The sequence below is a fragment of the Prionailurus viverrinus genome, chromosome B1, assembly GCF_022837055.1.
Source record: "Prionailurus viverrinus isolate Anna chromosome B1, UM_Priviv_1.0, whole genome shotgun sequence".
Taxonomy (NCBI): Eukaryota; Metazoa; Chordata; class Mammalia; order Carnivora; family Felidae; genus Prionailurus; species Prionailurus viverrinus.
The window spans coordinates 127,499,520-127,523,774 of record NC_062564.1 but is presented as its reverse complement, the minus strand read 5'-3'; the positions used below and the strand labels follow the sequence as shown (position 1 = coordinate 127,523,774).

The window sequence follows — 24,255 nt, the reverse complement described above, 5'->3', positions numbered from 1 at the left end:
TAAAATTTGGCCCCAAATGTCTTTTGTATAGGATAAACATATAAATTAAGATGGAATGAGATTAAAGTTAGTTGTTATAAAATAAAACCTCACATGGAATAAATGCTCCTTGTCTGAAGACATGTTTTGTTGGCAGAGATTCTGGTACTGAATGGGACCATTATGATTTTAATACTTAGATTCTGATCACCTAGGTAGGCCATGAAAGTTCGTTTATCTTTGTGTTAGTGTACGCTTTATAATTTCTCAAGAACAACTTGACAATGCTGGTCTGATAATAGAGTATAGGTGAAAAAAGAATAGGAAAGAGAAAGTGGATATGTAATACATGTTTGTGTATCTTAAAATAAATACCAGGTATCTTATTGTTCTTTTCCATCCCAGCCCAGATAATATGAAGATCTTTACGAAGTATGCTGACTCTGGGAATGTAGGTTTATATATACAGTATAACCATACTGAAATGGAAAAATTTCTTTTAATCTTTGACAGGGATAGATTGCATTCTGATTGAAAAGAACTGTATTACATATATATGTATATGATTGTAATAAAATAACAATAATCCATTAAAATATTGTTTTTTTCCTCTGAAAATATTTTTAGTTCTGAGCCATCTGAAGATGAAGAGTCCCAGAGCCTTCCTACCATGGCAGGTAGACATAATGATGATATTTCAGAAATGGAAGACTTTTCGGAATTGGAAGACCTTAAAGATGCTAAACTTCAGACCTTGAAGGAACTTTTCCCACAAAGAAGTGACAGTGACTTACTTAAGGTTATACCATTTTATAGTAATTTGTTATTATAGCTATAATAATGTATTTCTCTTGTATCTAGTACTGTATTTAGAGGATAGTCTTTTTTTAAGATATGTTTGAGATAATTAATTTTTATTTTATGTAATAATAGAAGTAAATGCCAGAGATTTTCTTGTTGGGAGTCTTAACTTTTTAAATAGGTAAGGTTATTCACCTATAAATGATACAATAAGTTGTGTTTCCCTTAATAGCTAACATAGCTTGTGAAATTTTGTTTTGAGTTTAAATGGTTCTAAAGTAGAGACTTCCCCATCTCCCACTAGAAACTATCAGAAATGACAGCAGGCTTTTTTTTTGGTCATCATAATGACAAAGGGTTGGCTATTGACATTTAGTGCCATGGGGCCAGGAACACTAAACACCCTCTGTATGCAGGATGATCCTACATAACAAAAGAATTATCTCACCAATAGCACCCTTGCTGAGAAACATTGACCCATGTAGAAACAAAATATGTGGCTATATTTGGATTATAATAGGCAGCTCGTTACAAGGGCACATAAAAATTGATTATCAATTAAATTTCAGGTAGAGAATAAATCTCGGAAGATTACTAGTAAAGCGTTTATTCCTAGCTCTGTCACTTATTAGTTAAATGACCGTAAGGGGATCATTTAATTGCAAGTTTATATGTTTTTCACCTTTTTATCTGTCATCACCACTGTCTCCAGTCTGAACCTCAGGAGTTTCCATATCTGTATGGGCTAGGCAGGTAACTTTGAAGTGATAGACACCAGCATATTATAGAGTATTCGCTCTTTCTCAAACGGGTAGGTACTCTCTAGCACCACCGTGATATGGCTGTGTGATATCAGTGATAGCCCATTTTTTATCAGGTATTCAGATTTTCCAAATAAAGTCAAAATGCTGGATTTTTTTTTATTGTTGATCAATTTAATAGCATTCTTGGGATATAGTTTAAGTGTCATAAAGAACACCTATTTAAAGTGTGTCATTTAGTGGTTTTTAGTGTACCTGCAAAGTTGTGCAATTGTCACTGTAATCTAATTTTAGAACATTTATATTTCTAAAAAGAAACTCTGTAGTCCTTAACAATCACTCCCCACTTTCCTCCTCCAGCTCTAGGCAACCAATAATCTCTGTCTTTAGGTTTGCATATTCTTCACATCTTATATAAATGGGATTATATAATATGTGATCTTTTGCCACTGGCATCTTTTATTTAGCATAAGGGTTTGGGATTCATCCGTGTTCTATCAGTAAATTTGTTAACTTCTTATGGTAACAAATTTAAATAAAAACATAACAATACTGTTCAGGCCAAACAATGTGTCTGAACTGAAGGTGGTCCTGAGCCTCCTACTTTAAACTATAGAATAAATTATTACCGTTCTCTGTTACTTTTAACATGAATCTTTTTTTCCCTAAGTCATTTTGATACCCTCTTACTGTTAGCTAAATGAAACTTTAGTGGTATCATGAGTTTGCACTTTGGGGTGTTATTTTCCTCCTGATGTGATTTTTTTTTTTTTTTTCTTGGAATAAGAAGACAATGCATGTAATGAGTAGTAGCTACAGAGGCTACTTACAATGTTGGAAAGAGCTTCTAACAGAATATACGTGATGGAGTATTAAATATTCAAAGGAACAAATCTCAATTTAAAAATATTTCTTAGCCTGATTGCTAATTGTTCATGTAGTTTAAGGGTATTTTTCTTCTGTAAGAATATTTATCTCTAATTTTATAATTACAGAGGGAGAATAGGATTGATACACAGAATTGTGTTCATGTTTCATTGCATGAATATTTGAAATTTAGGGAGTTTAGCATATTACTCCAAAGCAGAGCACTCTTGAAGTACTCTTGTTTCAGCTGATCCCCATCATTTCAAGAGATTTAACATAACATTTATAAAGTGCTTTGCAGAGGCTCTTACACCCATATAAGGCAATTCAAGAAGTTGTAAAATATAAATTTAATCCTAAACTTGATATGCATGTGATTTGGTTATTTTGATAATTGGGGGGGTCGGGCTTATAGGATATTTAAGGATTCGAGATTAAGAAAACCAGTAGAAGAGAGTGCTCTTAATTGATTTTAGACTATTTAATATAAAAATAGCTTATTAAAAGATGTAAGATTTTTCATTTGTTTTATCTTTTCCAGTTTTTAAATAAAAGCATTTATTCAATAATTATAAAACAAGTAAGAAAGATCTGAATTACCACACCAAAATGCAAGATTTTTTTAAAACAAGTAACTCATTGGAAATTAGGGAAACTATAGCAAAAGGAAAATGTAGGATGTTTAATTCCTTATGAAATACAAAGTGTTATAGAATAGTATAAAAATTATATATTGAGGATATTAATTATATAAATAGTATAGGACTATGTTCTTTAATAAATTCAGGCGATTCAGAAATAGAGGAAAAATCAAAAAGAACGCTTCATCCCACTCATCTTAAGAAGTATTAGATGTTTTAAAAAGTGATTACAGAATTGTGGGTTATTTTTTCATAAACAAAAAAGGAATAATACAGATGTCTACAAGTGTCCCTCTTCCTCACTGCCTCTTCTCTCCCTCATTCTTTGCCTGGACATATAAGTAGGGAGTTTTTAAGGCTTCAGCGTAGAACCTTGCAATTAAAACACAAAAATAACGAAAGCTTGAATATACTGTATGTATTTCACCAACAGTGATAATACATCCAAAAACATTTTAAGAAATGCTTACATTGTACAGACTTTTGTGAAAGACTTCTTAAACTGTTCTTTTTCAAACAATGTTTTCTCGTTCTGTCAGTTGATTGAATCAACAAGCACTATGGATGGAGCAATTGCTGCTGCCTTGCTGATGTTTGGTGATGCAGGTATGCCTGGCTTAGTTTCCACCCATGTGTATTTATTAGCTTTATAGTAATAAATATCTTCACATTTTTAATACTGCTCTACAATTTACCAGGCACATTCATGAATTCTTACAGGATCCTTACGAGTTACTAATAGCTTCAGTTTTTTTAAATAAAGAAACTGAAGCTTAAGAAGGTTAAGTGACTTACCTGAGGTCATACAGCTATTTGGGAACCACATTTTCTAGGTTGATTTTTTTTTTTTTCCCCTAGGGAGGGGGCAGGTTTTCATTGGTAATTTTGCTTGTTTTCTACAGATCAAATCTCGTAACAGTGAAGTTTTGGAAGGTATATTTTCTTTCTTTCTTAAGTGTCCTTTCTAATTGCATTGTGGTTTTATTTACAGGTCTACAAATCTGAGTCAGTAGGAACATAATGTCTTGTGGAAAGTCCTAGCTGGTAATCAGCATTCCTTCATTTAGTAAATATTTATGCTATGTTCCAGGCTTGGGATACAAAAATAAATGCATTTCAAGGAGCTTGCAATATAAAAGCACCTCCAATATTCTTTTGGCAAATACTGTATTTTTCCCCCTAACTTGTGTATACCAAACAAGTAAAAATAACCTATAATCCCAATACCAAAAAAGCATTTAAGTAATGAAGGCAAACCCACACTCCCATTGACCACCCTTGAATTTGCTTTGTATCATTTTCAGCTTTTCCCGTTTGTACCCACCACTACTGTACGACACACACACACACACACACACACACACACACACGTACACGTGCGTGTGTCCGTTAAACTAGGAAATGTAATAATAGTATCGGTTTGCATTAAAAAAAAATAATTTGATAATTTTTCATGGATAACTTGTCAGAACAATCAGATTTATCCATCTTTTAAATATGGCCCATAACATTCTTCTCTAACTGCCTGTATGATTGGTTTATTAATTATTTCTCTGTTAATTAGCATTTATATTTTTATTATTTTATTATAGTGCTAAAGTAAATAGTCTTATAAGGAAATATTTATGTTATTATTTCTATAGGCTAAATTTCAAACTGGGATGCTGAATCAAAGAATATACACATTTAAAAGTTTAATATGTACTTCCATGTTACTTTCTTGAAGGTTGTGCTAATTTATTTTTTCATTAACATTGTGTGAATAAGTGCCCATTCCCCTAAGTGGATCTTTTTGGATTTTTAATATTTGTGAAACTTTAAAATATATATGCAAAAATAGAAGATGGCATAGTGTGTTCCCATGGGGCTGTCATCCCTCTTCAGCAAGTAGATTTTGTTGGAGTGCATTCCAAAGATGATAGTTGTTTCCTCCATATGAAATATTTTAATTCTTTCATTTTCTTCAATGTGAGTAAGGGAATAGTATTGTGTTATGTGGGTGCTACCTGTGCAGAATGTTAAGATTCTTCCTTTTCTTCCACTTACTAGCTGTGTGACCTTGGGCGGTGTTGCCTAACTCTTCTGTGTCTCTGTTTCCTTATGAGCAAAATAGTGTAATAATAGTACCGGTGTCATAGGTTGTTGTGAAGAAATGATAACGTAAATTTCTTACTGTAGTGTGTGGCACATAAGTATATAGTAAGTGTTAGCAGTTGTTTGTTCCCAGCGGCCATCTGATAGAAAATGGTACATACAGGAGAAGGTTGATATCTCCCTCGTTAACCATAGCCCTAGCACTTACTGGAAAAATTCCTGAAAAATGGTAGACTCAATGAACTCAATTTCTTGAGTTGCAAAATGTTTGGAAAATTTTACATATTCTTTCTTGTTCTTATAATACCTCAGTAGTCCATAATCTTTCCAAATTTGTAGAAACATTTTATTCCATAATAGCGTCTAATCTTTTTTCTCTTGAGCAACTTTTATCATTCAACTTATTAATTTAACAGATATTTGTTGCACATCTACTGCTAGATGCCAGATGCTGTGTTAGGCATTGAGGATACGTATGGAAACAAAATGGACAAAATCTTCGCCTTTATGAAGTATAATCCTCATTAAATGTGAACTTCCTTTGAGTTTTTTTCTTCTCATTCTTGCACTATACATTGATATTTTCTTTCTTAAAAAGTATTTTCAAGAGGAAAGTTATAAGGAAAGAATAAATCAGGGCCTTCTTGGTTTTGAAGTAAACTTCCATGCTTCATTGTAGAATGGAACGGACAGTCGTATCGGCCATCTTCATCTTTAGTACATTACGCTTCTGAGGTGTATAGAATGGCAGCTTTGCCTCACCAACAGAAGATAGCCCTTCGATTTACGGTATCAACAGGAAACTGTTTTGGATATATTAGGACAGTTTTCCCCCAAAAAGGCCTTTTTAAACACATGTGAGAGATTTTGGACAGTTCTGTGCCTCATGATAAAGGATGTTGGTTTTAGCATAAATTATAATCTTATAGGTAATAGCTCTCATATTAAACAGTAAGGGTACCTTTTATGCATTGCTTTCTGAAAGTTTTCATTTATGAACACTGGGTTACAAAAGTTTTTATCCTATTTTAAAAAGTAAAAATGTGAATTTATTGATGTTGTCCAGAATATATCTACCTGTTTCTTCTTCTCTGTGTTTATATAAAAATAAGCAAAACATTCTTAATGTGATTGTGATCCTATTATATTTGTTGCTTTGTAAGCTTTTCATTAATTAGAGACATCTTTCCATGTTTATTTTTAGAAAGTCTACCTAATTTATAACAGTGGCATTTATGGGTATATTCTAATTTGTTTAATATCTTGGGCATTTAGACAGTTTGGGAAAATTCTTGTGTGTATACTTGAGCACACATTTCCATCAGTTTGTGGAGTAAATTCCTAGAGAAGGAATTGTTGGACTAAAAGATAGGCATATCTAGAATTCTGAAGTGTGTTACTTAGATTGGAAAGGCTAGAACGATGCATAATGTTTAAAAGTGCCTTTTTGCCCATGGACTGCTAGGGTCTATTTACTGTTTATTAACAGATACAAAATAATGGTATTTTTAAATTTTACTTGTTTTTAATTATTAAGAAAATTGAACATCTTTTCATTTTTTTTCTGTTAAACTGCCAATATGTGTTCTTTTTTTATAGTTTCATGTTTTATTTTTTATTGTTAAATACTGAATTTAGATGAAATTTCTTTTCATGTGGGGTATAAGGAATAATTTTAACTGTTTTTTGTTTTGTTTTGTTTTGTTTTTTCTGAAATTGATGGTGAGTGCTCCCAATAAAAGATGAGACCTTATGAAACACAATTTGAAAGTGATATTTAGTGTAGAATATTAACATTTTATTTAGATATATGCAAAAACTTTTTTTATTGAAGTATAGTTAACACACAGTGTTACATTAGTTTCGGGTGTACAACAAAGTGATTCGACAACTATATTCTATACTCACCACAAGCGAGTACATGTCACCACAGCACAGGGAATATAGTCAATAATAGTGTTGTATGGTGACAGATGGTAGCTGCACTTGGGGTGAGCATAGCATAACATATAGATAAACATAAAGTGTTTAATTACAGAGAAGATATAGATGTAGATAACAGTGTTGTGTACTGTTATGTAACATTTTTGTACTCAAATTTTATATTTGCATTTTCTCCCACATTTATTTGCAAATTTTTTGCCTGTAGCCTTTTTAACTATATGTAAATATTTGGTGTCATAATACTACTAACAAAAAGTAAAGCTGTATAAGCAGATATTTAAGGTTGAAGGATCCTTTATTGACAAAACAAAGCTCTTAACTCTTTCAGGAAAGAAATCTATCTAGGTGACCTGGCGTAAATCATCTGGTTTCATTGAAGCTTTTTTTTCAGACTTAGAATATGACTAACAGTGCTTACCCTACCCTACCCCAACAAATATAATTGTGATGATCCCTTTTCAAAGTGGATGCTGGGAATTACTTGGTTTTTGCAGACTGCACATTTACTCTATGAAATATAATTAGAAGACAAAAATTTAAGCATTCCCACTTACATGGAAATTATACTTTAAAATGTTAGTAACATTTACTTCTTTTGTTATAACCATATTACAAAATTTTCAGACTTAACCTTAAAAGCTGTCATGTTTGTATTTAGTTTGAATATTGTGCTTCTACAAGTTTTATTTCTGACAGCATAATTAGGATACTGGTGTAATTAATACTGCACTTTTGTAAACTGTAACAGATGCCTTCATGTTAGCAGTATGTCTAAGGAATTGGCTCTCTGAAAGTAAAAGTATATAAGAAATAGATAAATGTCTTCAAACTACAAATATGTAATATAGCTTCCTTTTTTTTTTTTTAAGATTTTATTTTTAAGTAATCTCTACACCCAACGTGGAGCTTGAACTCACAACCCCGAGATCAAGAGTTACATGTTCTACCAACTGAGCCAGCCAGGCACCCCTGTAATATAGCTTCTTTAAGATCATGTAGTTTGAGTTTTTCTTTCAGTTATGACAGAATATGTAAATTTTCTATCACTGTTATAGTCTCTATGTTACACTCTTCGTTTCTAGGTTAAGAGCATTAATCGCTTGAGCTATCCATGTTTCACTTCCTCCTCATTTATTAAATGAGACTATTACCTACTTTGTAAGTTTATTGTGGAAAATAAATGAAACAACAGTTTATAAAAGCCCTTTGCAAAGCCTGGTACATAGTAAACTATTATTGGTATCAGTGATGCTATTCAATAAGCTAGACAGATAGGGCTCAACTTTTTTTCACTGCTAAACACTCAGTCACTGAGGAGAACCCTTTCCTTTCAGTATTGCTCTGTAGAATGACCATTCAGTTTAGCGATGTTTGTTGTTACTAAATAATGTGATGGTTTACAAATAACATGATAAGAGTCTCTGTTTACTTTTCCTTTAATTCAGTTGACATTTATTGAGTATACATGAAATGTAGAAGAAATAACATTGGGCCTGATGTCAAGAGAACGATCTGCACGTGTTCATTATAATAACTTTTTTACCTTTGTTTTACATTAATGGTTCTTACAATACTTGTGCAAACTTTGATCGTTCATCTCCGTTTTAGAAGGTGGTGGACCCAGGAAAAGAAAATTATCATCTTCTTCAGAGGCATATGAGGAAGATGAGTTTAATGATGATCAGTCTATAAAAAAGAAAAGACTGGATCACGTAAGTTACCTTTGAATTGAAATATCAAAATCAGCTGTTAGACACAGAATGTGTTGAATCTGTGGATATCAGATCTAAATGCATCTAAATGAATTAGACTTCTCTCTCACAACCAAATCAAACTGGGTTTGCATTTCATTTAGGACTGTTTTGCTTTCTTTTTAATTTATCCAGTATTAATTGCTTATCTCTGAGTTATAAAATTAATTATTAAAAATATTCTAGGGGTGCCTGGATGGCTCACTGGGTCCGACTTCAGCTTGGGTCATGATCTCGCAGTCTGAGTTCAAGCCCCGCGTTGGGCTCAGTGCTAACAGCTCGGAGCCTGGAGCCTGTTTCAGATTCTGTGTCTCCCTCCCTCTCTGCCCCTCCCCCACTCACATTCTGTCTCTTGAAAATGAATAAATGTTAAATTTTTTTTTTTTTTTAATATTCTAGTGGCATGATAAAGTAACTTTGGGGAGAAATATACTGTTGTGTTTTTTTTTCCAAATATTTATTTTGTGAGAGAAAGAGAGTGTGAGCAGGGGAGGGGTGGGGGCAGGGGTGGGGGGGGGAGAGAGAATCCCAAGCAGGCTCTGCTGTTAGTGCAGAGCCTGACATGGTGCTTGAACTCACAAGCCCTGTGATCATGACCTGAGCCAAAACCAAGAGTTGGACTCTTAACCAACTGAGCCTCCCAGGCACTCTGAAAATAGACTTTTAATATATGGTTGAACCAGCACCATTTCCTCCTCTCCAGTGTGACAACTAATTATAATTCTTCCAGATGACCTCTTTGATAACTTAAAACTGCTCATCTAAAAATAATTATGGTTATGCTTTTATTGGGTTACTCTATATTTTTCCATTAACTTTTGCTTTAAGAATAGAACTACTGAGGCCTCCCAGTGAAACCAGACATAGTCCTCCCTGTCTGCATTCAAGACAACACAGTTTCTTTTTGGTAATCAAAATCCGTCACCCCCGACCAGTATAGTAACTTGTTTTATTTTATCTTTTTACCTGTGACTTAATGGTATAAGAAGCCCAAAGTAGCAAGGTAGCAACCTCTACCCTAATTTAATGGGATAATTGTTATGTCCCTCCACGGAAGCATTCTTTTCTTGTGAACTAATACTGATGGGAAGTTAAAAATTCTGTGATTGGGTTTTAGGTATGGAGAGTAGCTATAGTATAAGAGACTAGGCCTACATTTTAGTTTACAAATCTATATATAACAGTTATGGGGGAAACAGCATCAAATTGGTGATTCAGAGCATTTACTTTGCTTGTACATCCTGTTGAACAACACATCGGTCTTAGGCGTTCTCTATAAGTTCATGCTCTATAAGCGATACCACTGTTCTGTGGTAGGTTTTGAGGCATGTGGTGAAATCACTAGACAAATTCATTGATGCACTTTTCTTAGTGACCTGGTCAGGAACACTGTGGTATCATTAGTGTACTGTGTGAATTAGGTTTATTTATTTATTTTTTTAAAAAAGTTTTTTTTTTTTAATGTTTATTTTTGAGAGAAAGAGACAGAGCATGAGCCGGGGAGGAACAGAGAGAGAGGGAGACACAGAGTCCGAAGTGAGCTCCAGGCTCCGAGCTGTCAGCATAGAGCCTAACTCAGAGCTTGAACTCTTGAACTGCAAGATCATGACCTGAACCAAAGTCAGACACTTAACCAGCTGAGCTACCCAGGCGTCCCTCAGTTAGGTTTTCTATATATCTATGTATATGTTAGTTGCTTATGGGTTCCATAACACAGCAGCACAAACTGGGTGGCTTAACCAACTGAAATGTATTGTCTCACAGTTCTGGAAGCTAGTGTGGCAGAAGGGTTGATTTTCTTCTGAAGGCTTTCCATTTCTTTTTGTTCCTGATGGTACGCTGGAACTTTGCCGTTCCTTGGCTTGTAGATCCTTGCCTTCATTGTCACATTGCATGTTCTTTGTTGACATGTCTATCTGTAAATTTCCCCTTTTTTGTAAGGATACCAGTTGGTAGATAGGGTTCACCCTAATTTTAACTTCATTATGTCAGTAAAGACCCTATCTCCAAATAAACACATTCTGAGGTGCTAGGGTGTTATTTATCACATGAATTTTGGAGGGACACAGTTCAACCCACAACTGGTATTGCCAGAGCAGGTAGATAGGAAAGGCATCTTAGAGTAGATTTCTGTCACTGTCCTTTCCATGATGAAAGGGGTCCAGTGTAATCAACTTGCCTCCAGACAATTGACTGACTCTCCCAAAGAATGGTGCTGTTGTCGGAACTCCTAGTTGGCCTGTGCTCTTGCAGGTTAAATATTTGTTGGTAACAGTAATCAGATAAATCTTGGTGTGGGACCATCTTGTTGATCTGTATACACAGCCTCTATTCCTGTTTCCATGGCCATTTGTTTATAGACCCAGTGATCAAGCATTCAAGTGGCTGTGTTGTTATTGGTGTTCACAAAATAGATCATGTTGTCTTCCTCATTACTCAAAATTTCCTCTATAGTAGATGCACTTTGACGAACATTCCTAAGGAAAACTGTTGCTCTTGCATTCTGTTCTCAGAAAAACTCTTGAGAAGTTCAACGGTGCACCTCTTTCCCAGACTTCTGGTCACCAGTCTTCTATTCTTATTCTCTTCCTTAGCTCCTGTCCATCATATATCATAGCTCTCTACCCCTGGCCACCTCTTTTTATACAAAGTGGATGGTAAGATTACTGCCCAAACCTTTCTTAAATGAGGCTAAATCATTTAACCTCAGTTGTTTGTTTACTTCACTTTGGGCTTCTTCTAATAGTATGTGAACTCTTTGAAAACCAAGTTCAAGATTTCCCCTCACTTTATCTGATTGTAAAGAATTCCCCAAATGCCATAAATCCTGTTTGAAGGAGGGGCAGAGTAAAGCAGAAGTAGGTACCGTGGGAGCCTGGGACAGCTGCAGAGGCAGCTTATCTGTTCCTCCTGAGCCTGCTCAAGTTCAGTTTCAAATCTCCCATTTTCACTTAATGATGGGTTGCTGCTCTTCATACTCAGTTTTAAGGTTGGTGGGTCAGATAACTAGATCATATAACAACTCGAGTCTCATGGTCACTTGATGTGCCATGATCAACCATTCTGTTCCTATCAGGACTCCCTTTCAAGCCAACGATTTTTTCACAAGAAGACATCAGTCCCTTCTGCTTTTATTAAATCTTTTTTTTTTTTTTTTTAATGCTTATTTATTTATTTATTTGAGAGAGAGACAGGCAGACAGGCAGCATGAGCAGGGGAAGGACAGAGACAAAGGGAGACACAGAATCCGAAACAGGCTTCAGGCTCTGAGGTGTCAGCACAGAGCCAGACACGGGGCTTAAACTCACAAACCATGACATCATGACCTGAGGTGAAGTCGGACGCTTAACTGAGACACCCACGTGCCCCAAGTCCCTTCTGCTTTTAAAATGTGAATTTGTTCCAGGGCAGTAAATACGTAAAACAGCAATTTTAGTATAACCTAAATTTTATGTTATTTTTGTGCAGTGTTGTTCATGAGAAGTACTAGGTGAACACAGAACACTGCATCCAGCTGCACTGAGCCACATAGATTACATAAAATGCACACACCCCAGACATGTACTGGCTGCCTCATTTCACCATGCTTATTTTCCCACAAGGCTGTGTTTTGCTATTCTTTCACATTGGTGAACTTTTCTGTTGGAAAAACACCCATTCAACATCCCAAACATATTAAGCAATTTCATTAAAAAATATCAGGTAGTACATATAAGAAGGTTTAAGTATTGAGGAAAAGCTTGAAATAAATGTTTGGGAAGGAATGAGAACATGTGCTGTATCCTGAGCCACAGGCATAAAGGAATCCACATTGTGGAGCATCAGAGACAGTGCCCCAAAATAATATGGTTGGACTGTCGTCAAATATTGGGAAGTCATAAAGAAAGGCGTAAAGAAATAGAAGAAAAGGAAAGATTGTTGAGCATCTGAATTAAAGACAAAAGTGAAAAAAGTCAGGAACAACCTTTTCCGTATAGATCTTTTTTTTTAAGAAAATAAGTGTGTACTGCGGAAGTAGCTTCTTTTGGTGCCCGTAGTGGTTGCTTTAGTAGCTGCAAATAGTGCTACAAATTCCTAAGCCATCGGGTGTCACACAAAGCCATGAGTGCAGATGGGAAAGCTGCAAAGAATTTTTCAGCTGTGATACAAAAGTAAACCGAAGAAAGCAACTATACATTGAATTAAACTCAAATTTCATGAAACAGATATTTGTTATGAATGCATGCCTCACAGATCCCAAATCTGAAAAACGGAAAACGGGAATTAAGATTTTGAAACATAGCATTACTGTGATATTCACTACTAGTGCCAGGTAGAGACTCGGAGCTGAAACCAGCAGTAGTTTATCACTGACCAAACTACGCTATGCCTTTTAAAAGAAGTAAGTCAGCCTTAGAATTCACTACTGGTACAGGGAAAATGGGTGGAGTCCCCAAATCTGCAGTGATACTTTTACTTAATTCTCTGTTGTAAGAGGATTTTTGCAAAAGCAAAAACGAAAAGACTTAAAACCTCTTCTAATGCATCAGGCCTCTCTCCTACAAAAACTGAACTCAGCCCCGTTTTTTTCCTTCTTTTTCCTCAAAAACCACCTGAGATAGCCTTGTGATAAATTTATGATTACAGCATTTATGGCTTATTGTTTAAAGTGAGTATTTAAGACACTAATTGCTGTTATTGAAAGTGAGAATGCAGATTTGGTTATAGAATTTTGGAATAGATTTAACATCAGAATTTCATTAGTACCATTGTAAAAACCTGGAGTGATAAGAGCATTTGTATTATGTGTGGTGGAAAACTCTCCTTACCTTGATTTGCAATTTTGAAAGATTTGATTCTTACAGAGAAATTTTTAAAACTCAGAAAAAGGTGTGTTGATTGAGGAAAGAAGGTTGGATTTGAGGAAGTAAAAAGTGGAGATGTTGAAGAGATAGGGTCCTGCTGATGATCTAGCCACAGAACTCTTGTAGTAATTTGCTCCTGATAGCCATGTGGATACAGAAAGTAATCATGATAATGATGGTGAAGACTAAAAGGCTACACCATGACAGCTTAACACATCAGGTTGTCAGATGCTTTAAGTGTTACTGAAAACAGTTGTGCTGGTTTGAAGATACTGGTTTTAGTACTGAATACAGTAAGAGTCCTAGCATCCAGTTGCATTTAGAACCTTACAGACGGCATTAGTATGAGAGGAGGAGGCAACACAAGGACAGTGAGCCGTGCTATTCCATAGCTGGCGTTAAGAAATTTGTTCATTTTCAGATAACCTTTTTTCTACCGCTTCACAGTAACTCACAAGCAGTCCTTCCAGTGCTAATATTCCCAGGCAAGCTTCAGTTTACATTTATTGTGGTATTTATGCATTTCTTAGCCATTTAATGTGTGTGAAATTGTGTTATCCTGTTTCAAGGATCCTTCCTCTTTTTTTTAATGTGTCACTGATGAAGCTTTTGAATGTTGTGCCTCTAACACGATTTTTCTGAAACACTAATTTTTTATTTTCCTGATTTTGCACAGTGCAGTAATTTTGGAAATGGCATATGTTATATTGATTTTCTTGTGATTGGGGCTTTTAGAGACTTCATACAGCATCCTTATTAGCCACAGATTCTTTGAGAATCATTGCATCTACTTGGTCGTGACGCCCAAGTGACAGAGCACCTTGTAGTGTATCCTGGGCCTCCTACGGAACCTTCTCAATCTTGGCCTCATTCATAACTGACAGTGTTAAGAGAGCTAGTTCATAAACAGATTAAGCAAAGAGGTCGATCCCAACCGATTGTTCTGCTCCTTTTTAGAGTTAGACAATATGTACCTTTTCTGTTTCTTTTTTTTTTTTTTTTTTTTCTGAACGGCATTTGCAGCATGCCCCAGATTAGATGCCCCCATAAAATTCATGAAAGTGGTGTGGTGGTTCCCAGAATTGGGGGGGAGGGGGCGGTTATTTCCTATTCTTTGGCCTGCATGTGTCTTCCTGAGGTGCCCATGCTTCCTGCTTACCAAGTCCAGTTAGTGATGTCTTCAGTGTAGGTGATTAAAGTGATATTCTGTGGACTGTGCAAAACCATCAGTCCTAGAGTACTATATTATGAAAGAGCAGGAGACCCCTGAAGACTGTGAAGGTATATCTATCCCTGACCCTTCCCAGATGAAAACAAATTGCTTTTGCTTGTCATTTCTAATTGGGATGGGGCAGTGTGTGAAGAAGCATGATAGATTTTAACTGCACGGTTATACTGATTTGCTCCATTAAAAATACCATACTGGTATAGTAACTGCTAGCTACAATTGGGGTTATCACCTCTATGTTTATGATAACTAAAATAATTCTCCAAAACCCATCACCCAGCTTTTGTATAGGCCAAGGAGCCACAGTACATTGGGATGGGATGGTGATACCAGTTTCTGCAGTTCCTTCAGTAACATGGTATTGCTGCTGTGGCTGATTCTACTTGTACTTCTCTTCTTCCTCTTTCTTCTTCTTCCATTTACCCCTCCTCAGTTTTAGGGACTTGAATTTGTCTCTTTCCTGCGAGAATGGCCCTTACTCTCTGGGCCAAGGAGCTAACATGAGATTACTGCCAGTCCTAAATATGCCTGTTCCAACTCTCTATTCTGGAACAGGAAAAATAACCACAGGATTAACTCATAACCCTACAGCCCACTGAGACAGATTTAGGCCCAAACTCTTTGTGTCACTGGTGTAACCACTGGACTACATAGGTATATGTCCCTGCCGTGTGGAACTTTGTCACATTTCTGTGTGCAAGAGAGGTATCACTCACAATTTTTAGTATTTGTACTTTGGGTAGTGAAAAAAAAACCTAACAATTGTTGGATAAGGAAGGAGGTAAAAGAAAGCATGAGACTGTGTTTTTCTAGATCTTGTTTGTGTAGCATGTGGTACAGTTGTAAGCAGAGTTAGGTAAATGATTTTTGATTGACTAAAATATAAGACTTTTCCTACACATGACCCCAAGAATCTTTTTTTTTTTGCTTAAATGTGGAATTTTAACCATTTTTTTTAAGTGAAGTTAAGTGACAAAAGAAGAAAGTGATTATATGAGTAACACTAATTATTCCCAGATTAATGTTTTGGTTTCACATAAGTTCCTATCATTGTGTTACTTTTATATTGTGGCTGAACAATTAATATTTGAGCCAGTCTATAAATCAACACTGAAGTAAAAGTAACTTTTTTCTCTCGGTATTTGCAATTTGTAGGGAGGTATAAAATTGTGAGCATAGCTGAGATATTTGAGTCATTTTCTTTTACTTGCCATTAGGTTGGAAAGACTTCAGTATACCTGAATTATTTAGGGTAATTTGAGGAACATTCTAGTCTTTTAGCAGATTTATTTCGAGTACTGTATGAAGTGTGAGTTACTGGATATGCAGTCAGGGTCTTGCATTTTGTGATCTTAAAGCAGCAATATTCTTTACCCTTAAAGATATAAATTTGTCAGTTTTCACAAGAACAGAAAGAAACATTTTTGGATTCTTAACTGAATGTGGTAAGTTCCAAATCAAGCCAAAATATAAATGTAATTGTCTTAAGACTTAACGTTATAGGTGATCTCCTTAATTGTTTTTTTCTCCCCCATTAGGGAGAAGAATCAAATGAGTCTGCAGAATCTAGCAGTAATTGGGAAAAACAAGAAAGTATTGTATTGAAATTGCAAAAGGAATTTCCCAATTTTGATAAACAGGTGGGTAGTCATGAAAAGATGTAATCAGTGTGTATTAAATGTTTGAAACAAAATAGTGTTTGCGATCAGCTGTGTAAAATCTCAAGATGCATTTTACATTTTTCTAATTAAATACTCTTTTATCACTATTATAAAATACTTTTATACTACTTATTAATTCCTCACATTGTTAACTGTATCAGCATAACAGCCATAATAATAACAAACATAACCGTAACAGTTGTAACTCCTGTATAAAATGTGAATATTTAGAAAACCAAGTTAGCTGTTCGCTTTTTTCATATTCTTGTCCTTTAAATTTCTCATTAAGAATTTTAAAGGGGTGGCTGAGTGGCTCAGTCGGGTAAGCATGTGACTCTTGATCTCTGCTCAGGTCATGGTCTCACAGTTTGGTGAGTTTGAGGCCCATGTCAGGCTCTGCACTGACAGTGTGGAGCCTGCTTGAGAGTGTCTCCCTCCCTCTCTCTCTGCCCATCCCCTGCTCGCTTGCTCTCTCTCTCTCTCTCTCTCTCTCTCTCTCTCTCAAAATAAACAAATAAACTTAAAAAAAAAAAAAAGAATTTTAAGTGTCGGGGCATCTGGCTGGCTCAGTCAGAAGTAGGTCCGACTCCTGATCTCAGGATCGTAGATTTGAGCCTCACTCTTGGTGTAGAGATTACTAAAAAAATAAATAAATAAACTTAAAAAAAAAAAAAAAGAAATTTACTTATTTTGTTTTAATTTCTATTTTTTTTAGAGAAAGAGAGAGCACACATGTGTGAGTGGTGAGCCAGGGAGAGGGGCAGCGGGAAGGAAAGAGAATCTTAGGCATGCTCCACACTCGTTACAGAGCCCAATGCAAGGCTGTATCCCACCATCCTGGGATCGTGACCTGAGCCACAATCAAGAGTCAGTTGCTCAGCTCAACTGACTAAACTACTGAGGCACCCCACCCCCAGAAAAGAATTTTAAAGTGTAATATTACATCTTGGTACTTTAATATTCCATAAGCTTTGTTTTACTTGTTAAATAGTAAGAAGAATTTCAGAGCCAAGCATGCCACTGGTAAAAGTGCCTCTGTTTAATCACATAAATGTATGTGGAAGCACATTATTTGTTTAACATTTAGAATACATTTACACTTGCATTATTTTATTCAGGTATATGCACAGGTAGTATTTTGATGAGCTAAATGCAAAATCTTGTTCTGTTTGTTCTTTACATGTGTTGAAACTATATGTTTTGAAGTTGGCAGTTTGTAAAAGCCTAACTGCATGTTAAAGTTTGAGCAGATATTTTTGATCCTCAAGTTTTCATAGTACTTCATAGGGAGAGGAGAAATGCAGAAAAAGTCAAACTGCTTTTCCTTTGAAGACTTACGTATTCACCCAAGTACATATACACAGAAAGTATCTGTAAAGCAGCATGAAAACAGGTGTGAAATAATCAGATATGAATTTTTAAGTGATTGACTTATTTTTAGAAGAGTATACAAGTTCTACAAGTTGCTAATTTTAGATTTTTAACAAAAAGATCAATGACTTATTTCTAGGAACTAAGGGAAGTACTCAAGGAACATGAATGGATGTACACAGAAGCTTTAGAATCTTTAAAAGTGTTTGCAGAAGACCAAGGTAACTAGCTCCTTTGTCATAGAAAGCACATACTTCCCATTGTATTCTGTATTTTGGTATATAAGAAAATGGTAAACCTGTGAGCTAATAAGCAGTGAATGGGATTGCAAAAGATACTGGAAATAATGATGTAAAAAGTTTTTAAATGAGTAGTTTCCATATGTTAATGGCACTATAAAATGAAATAGAAAATATTTTTTTCTGTTTAGCTAACTTTTTTTTTTAATAGGGCTACTTTTAAATTGCCATGTATTTTTGAGCATAAAAGAAACATCTTTTTAATATTTTAACATCTCTCAGGATGGATCGTATGATTGCTTGTGTTTTATAATCACTGAAATATAGGTGTCCTAGCCTGCCCTTACATGAATATCAAAAGTGCACCACTATCAGAAACCTAAAAGACGAATATCACTGGCATGGAAGAAAGTCCCTAAACCAGTATTGGAGCACTTTTAACTTTCAGAACCAAACAGTAGAGAAGTGGTGGAGAAGAGTTGAATGTTTATTCACATCCTTAAGCAATAATCAGTTAGATCAGCTCTTCGTAATTTCAAAGCCAGTTTAAAAAGGCCAGTACAGTGGCATTGGGGTTTTTTGTTTTCATTTTTTAATGAAGTCTTCTAAGAAATACCCTAGTATGGGTGCTCTTGATGGCACAGAGAATTGATAGTCTGCGGAAAGAAGGAAGCCACCAAATCACCAGTTCTGAGTCTGAAGAATGATTCAAAAGAGATAGATTGTGAATGTGGAGAATTTAAGGAGTACTTTATCCAATTTATTTTTCCTTTTTTTGACATATGCACCAGAATGAATGTATAATAATGTGTAAGTCTGAAAGTTCTTTGAGTCAGTAGAACAAACATCCTAAACAGTAAACTAACGTGTTATAGGCTAACTGGTAAGAGCTAACAGAACCTCTTCAATCACAGACATCTTAGAAATCTATGGAATACGATGGATAAACCAGCGAAAAAGTAGCAGTGCCTTTCAGTAATGATGTATTTAAATAGGTGGAGATGGCAATGGAAAATTAATATAATCGGAATGGTTTTAATTTAGGGTGAACATTGTTTTTGCTATACCCATCAGTGTTGGCATAGAGATGGGGCTGCTAAGTGACATTGGGGATATCTTGTGAATATGCAGCTGCCATTTATATTCTCAGGACCTTTGTTAGGAAATGGGGGTTTATATTTGGTTTTTTAAAACTTACCACCTATTTTTTTAAACTAATTATTTCAGCTCATTGTACGACTTCAGATTCTACCTCAGTATTTCTCTTTAAAGTATATCAAGATTTAATAAATTATAGTTGAATTCTGTATTCAAAACGACAATATCATGTTTAGATATTTTTTTATCTTACTTGAAGGCTTGTATTTATATCTTTCTAATTTAATTATTTTTGTCTACCTATATAGATATGCAGTATGCTTCACAAAGTGAATTTCCAAATGGAAAAGAAGCTTCTTCAAGAAGTCAGAATTATCCTAAAAATTCAGCTAAAACAAAACTGAAACAGAAATGTTCCATGAAACCACAAAATGGTTTTAATAAGAAACGTAAAAAAAATGTATTTAATCCTAAGAGAGTTATTGAAGACTCTGAATATGATTCGGGTTCTGATGTCGGCAGCTCACTAGATGAGGACTACAGTAGTGGTGAAGAAGTGATGGAGGATGGCTATAAGGGTAAAATTCTTCACTTTCTTCAAGATGCTTCAATTGGTGAACTAACTTTGATTCCTCAGTGTTCTCAGAAAAAGGCTCAGAAGATAACTGAACTCCGGCCCTTTAATAGTTGGGAAGCTCTGGTAAGGCTACATTACTTTTTTTTCCCCTGTCTGTGTGTATGTGTGTGTGTGTATATATACATGTGTGTGTGTGTGTTTAATTCACAGTACTGTTTATAGTCAAGGTGTCTTCAGCCCAGGGAAGCATAGATGGGTCGCCTCATCCTGTGTAGAGTCAAACATTACTTTCATTGTAAGCCAATAGTATTTCAAATAGTGTCATATGACCTAATTTTGAATGAATTAAGGGGTGATTTTCCTGAAAAAACCCAAGCTGATTGGCTGGGCATACTGTCACTCATTCTTTTGCATAGAAACTTGGTTCATTTCACTGCAGAAGAAGAAATTAGAGCTTACATTTAGGAAGGAGTCGTTTGCTAGCCTGTTCTGATCTGTTACTGCTGAGACTCCATGCAGAAGCAAGAATGTGGCAGAAATTTTACTACAGCTACTTGAAGAGCAATAGCAACGTCCAGGGGAGCTCCATGATTCAAATACCAGCCTCAGTGTTTTATGCTTCACCTCAAAAGAAGCAATTGTTTATTTTCTTTTTCTTTTAAAAGTGACAGCTCAATCTCTAACATGTTTTTCTTGGTTAAACAACACGGCCATTTTATGGAGTGTAGCAGGCTGCAAGCGTTTTTTATTGGAAAGATAGTGTGTGAAGCCTAGAATTCAGGCGTTAGGTGAAGGGAAGGCATAAGCAACTGGTAAGTACACTTTGCATGATCGTTTTATGGAATTTGATCTATAAACAAATGTTATCCAAAATGCCTGTATTTTGAGTTTTGTAAGTGTCAGCAGTCAGCAAATCTTACTCATACAGAGGAATAGAAGAACTCTGTCTTTTAAATTTTGCCTTGACTTTTGTGAGAATGGGGGCTTTTATATCATGAATTGTATATATAGGCCCTGCTGTGAAAACACTGTGGATGGTTTTTTACAGCTTTAGAAGATCAGCTGCCTCTTGAAGCTTTATAAGTTTTAAGGAAGTTTCGTGCTCTATCTTTGGGAGGAAAGTTGCACTTGTGATTAATTTTATACTTGTGACAAATCTGTAAGAGCTAAGTTCCCTTAGTGTCTTTAAAAGTGGCAGTGTGGGAGGGTCCCTGAACAGTGGTTCTAGAAAGCATTTTTTAAAAAGTTAAGATATTTGAAAAATAAAGAAACAATATTGCTAGTATTTCGTAGCTTAAAAAAAATAAAATAAATAAAGCCACTCGTTTTGCCTGCAGCCTTTGCTTTTCCAGAGAACATCTGTCAAAGCAGGCCCTTTCAAAACTTGTTCGGCTTTGCCTGAGTGATTATTTGTTGAAGTATTTGCTGAAGGGCTTTCTTGTTCTTCTTTTCTTCCTTTTCTTCTTTCTTTTAATCTTTAATGGTCTCCTGTGTTATTGCAGAGTCAGCTGCTTGGGCTTGTTGGGATTCTAATTTATTTCATAAGGAATGCAATTATCTGCAACCAGTGTATTTAGTAACTGTAACTACTTGCCCAAATATCTTACAGTTAAAGTAAATTATACCGGACTTATATGTGCCAGATGCTTTCAAAAATATTCAAGTTAACATGTAGAAAGCATATTTCCCCCACTAATTAATCGGCATAGTTTAAATTAGTCTCAACATGATTTTTTTGTAGATTATGCATTACCTTTTTAAACCCCCTGTTGCATCTTGCCTCCTCTCTAGAAATTAAATGCAAAGACGGTATTTAGTTGCTAGCTATTTAGCTAAATGTTGGTTATTTTATGTAACAGTTACAAAGTAAACCTGCTATTTCAGCAAAAACAGGACTTTGCTGTCCTGAAAAACGTAGGTAAATGAAGAGTTTTTGGAAATGAACAGTTAACATTGGCACATCCATGTATATGAGCTTTGAATTTTAATTTGCGTGGAACTTTTAAGCTTCTACTTTCAGTCATTTTAGAATTTTGAATGTGACTGATTTAGGGAGCAATTTTGTATCTTAAAATCATCAAAGATAAAGTTAATATTACGTACATGGTACTAAAAAGTTGTATATATGATTTACTACTTTATAGCATGTGAACTCTTAACATTATTGTTGAAGCTATTTAGTCTTAAGGATTGGGGAATTTGTGAGAACTTTAAGAGTCATTAGTATTTCATTTAAAAAGGCAAACTGAGCCAACAAATCAAGTACACATATGTTTTAATTATCATTTTTGCTAAAACAAGTCTACAACATTGGTAGATTAAATGTAATCATTACTGTTTCATTGCCTTATTAGAAAAACAATTTGTGAAAATTAGGTTAGCAGTGCCTTTTAAAACAAAATGTGGAAAGTACATCATTATGACTTTCTTGTCAGAATTACACTTTTTAAACATTAAATGTAAGATATTCTAGTCACCCTTATTTTTACATGAGAATTTGTTTAACAAAATAAGTGCATTGTTTACAAGGGTGTTTATGTTCGCAGCTTTATGCCTGTTTTCTTTGAACCAGAATTTATTGTTTGCCAGGTTTCTTCGTAAGTTTTCTGTTTTTCTGCTTTAGTAAAGGATGTGTTTTTTGTAAGAATAGACTTTGGAAATACAGCAAGCCAATGTCAGTTTAAAACATGCTGTTAATGTGGTAAAATTGGTATTTTAATTGCCATATTTCACACATTTGATGGCATCAGTTCACCAACCACTTATGGGGTTTGTGTCTAGTCTTGTGCAGAGTATGGTGGGGACTGTTGTCTGTGATAATTTTATTATGCTGCGTCTTTTATACCTTAATCTGAATAGTAATGTGTGCTGACCAAAGGAAGATACCTGAGTAACTCATTCATGAATAACTCACCTTAAAACTTCATATATGCATCTGTTCTTCCTTAACATTTAGGTCAGTGTAGATGCAGTTTTCCTTGATCGCTAACCATGCAACCCAGGTTTTAGTTCATGCCAAAACACTTCATGCTCATTGTACTGTTCTCAACTGCTGGTAACTTGGACCACAGGTTTTCTTTTCTGCTTTGTTTTCCCAGTGGTTATTGTAAAATGTCTGCTTAAATTTGTCACTTAAAGCATGGTAATGCCTGTTCCTTCCTTCCTTATAGGGTCGTTTTCAATAAATTATGTTTAGGATGACTGTATTCCGGCTTTATTTTTATTTGCATAAGTTTGATAAACATTTATAAAATGTATTATAAATGCATTTTGAGTACTTTGTGAGCTGCTGCCAGGTATTTATAGCAGTGAATAAGATCAGGACTCTGTCCTCAAAAATGTTACTTCTTAGGTAGGGAGTTAAATCTGGCCTTAAACAATCCCTCCCTTCTTGTAGAAATTAAAAGATACTTGTATTGTAAGAGTGACACACTGTGGCAGGAGAGAGGTACTTCAGTATGTGGCTTTTTAAAAAAGTCCCCGAAGTGATACTTGAGTCTTTTAATCAAAGAGGTGGTAATCAGGGCCATATTGAGGTTCTTTTTTTTTTTTTTTTTTTCCCACATAATTATCCAGCAAGTAGGAATTGCTTTTCCCCCCTTTCTTCCACCTGAAAAAAATAGCTTTATCATATTTTTTGGAGGAATAATTTTTCTTTGTCTAAAACAATACCTGCAAGAACAAAGAAGGTCAGGTTAGCCAAAATTCTACCAAAGATGCCCACCACTTAAGGCTTTGTTGAGCATCTTATTTGTGCACCATTTGTATATTTCATATTATGTAAATAGGACCATATTTTCTATGCTCATCAATAACTGTAGATTTACTAGTAGATCCTGCATTTACAGAGTCTCTGCATTTCTTAAAGCCTTTTGTGGTGAGGTATTTTGGTGAAGTATTTTATAGGATTATTAACATGCCTTTTGTCTTCAGGAAACAGTAATTTAACAGTAGAGTGTTCTTATACATTTCCCTAAGTGCCAGCTCATCTCTCTCTCTCTCTTTCTCTTCATCTCTCCATCTCTCACTTTCTCTTCATCTCTCCATCTCTCTCTCTGTCTCTCTCTGTCTCTCTCTCTCTCTCTCTGTTTCTCTCTCTCTCTGTCTCTCACACACACACACACACACACACACACCATTAATAAAGATATTATGGAATTACGTATTGAGATTTATTTAAGTTAATATAATTTTGAAGATCATTTTTTAGTATCTACATTATGACTTTGTAAATGCCTTTCTTAGCCATGTAGTATATTACATGATTACTTTTTTTTCCTTGCTTAGCATTTTGTTTTCTCTAGGTAATAGTGGTCTTGGTTTTACTTTGTCCAGTTTTCTCTATATTTATTATTTCAAACTTTCCCAGCTGTCTAAATTTCCCCTCAGTTTTAGACAC

General features: G+C 35.1%; 1 protein-coding gene across 4 annotated transcripts in view; it reads left to right on the top strand.

The window, feature by feature from the left end:
• Positions 1–24,255, top strand: part of SMARCAD1 (SWI/SNF-related, matrix-associated actin-dependent regulator of chromatin, subfamily a, containing DEAD/H box 1) — a 79,207-nt gene that overhangs the window by 24,512 nt on the left and 30,440 nt on the right. For 3 of the 4 annotated variants that reach the window (XM_047855669.1, XM_047855670.1, XM_047855668.1), the window contains exons 4-9: positions 607–778; positions 3,589–3,655; positions 8,696–8,799; positions 16,449–16,550; positions 18,082–18,163; positions 19,588–19,979. In XM_047855669.1, coding sequence (XP_047711625.1) covers positions 607–778; positions 3,589–3,655; positions 8,696–8,799; positions 16,449–16,550; positions 18,082–18,163; positions 19,588–19,979 — 919 coding nt within the window. The remainder of the gene's footprint in view (positions 1–606; positions 779–3,588; positions 3,656–8,695; positions 8,800–16,448; positions 16,551–18,081; positions 18,164–19,587; positions 19,980–24,255) is intronic. The other variant, XM_047855671.1, reaches the window with a different exon arrangement.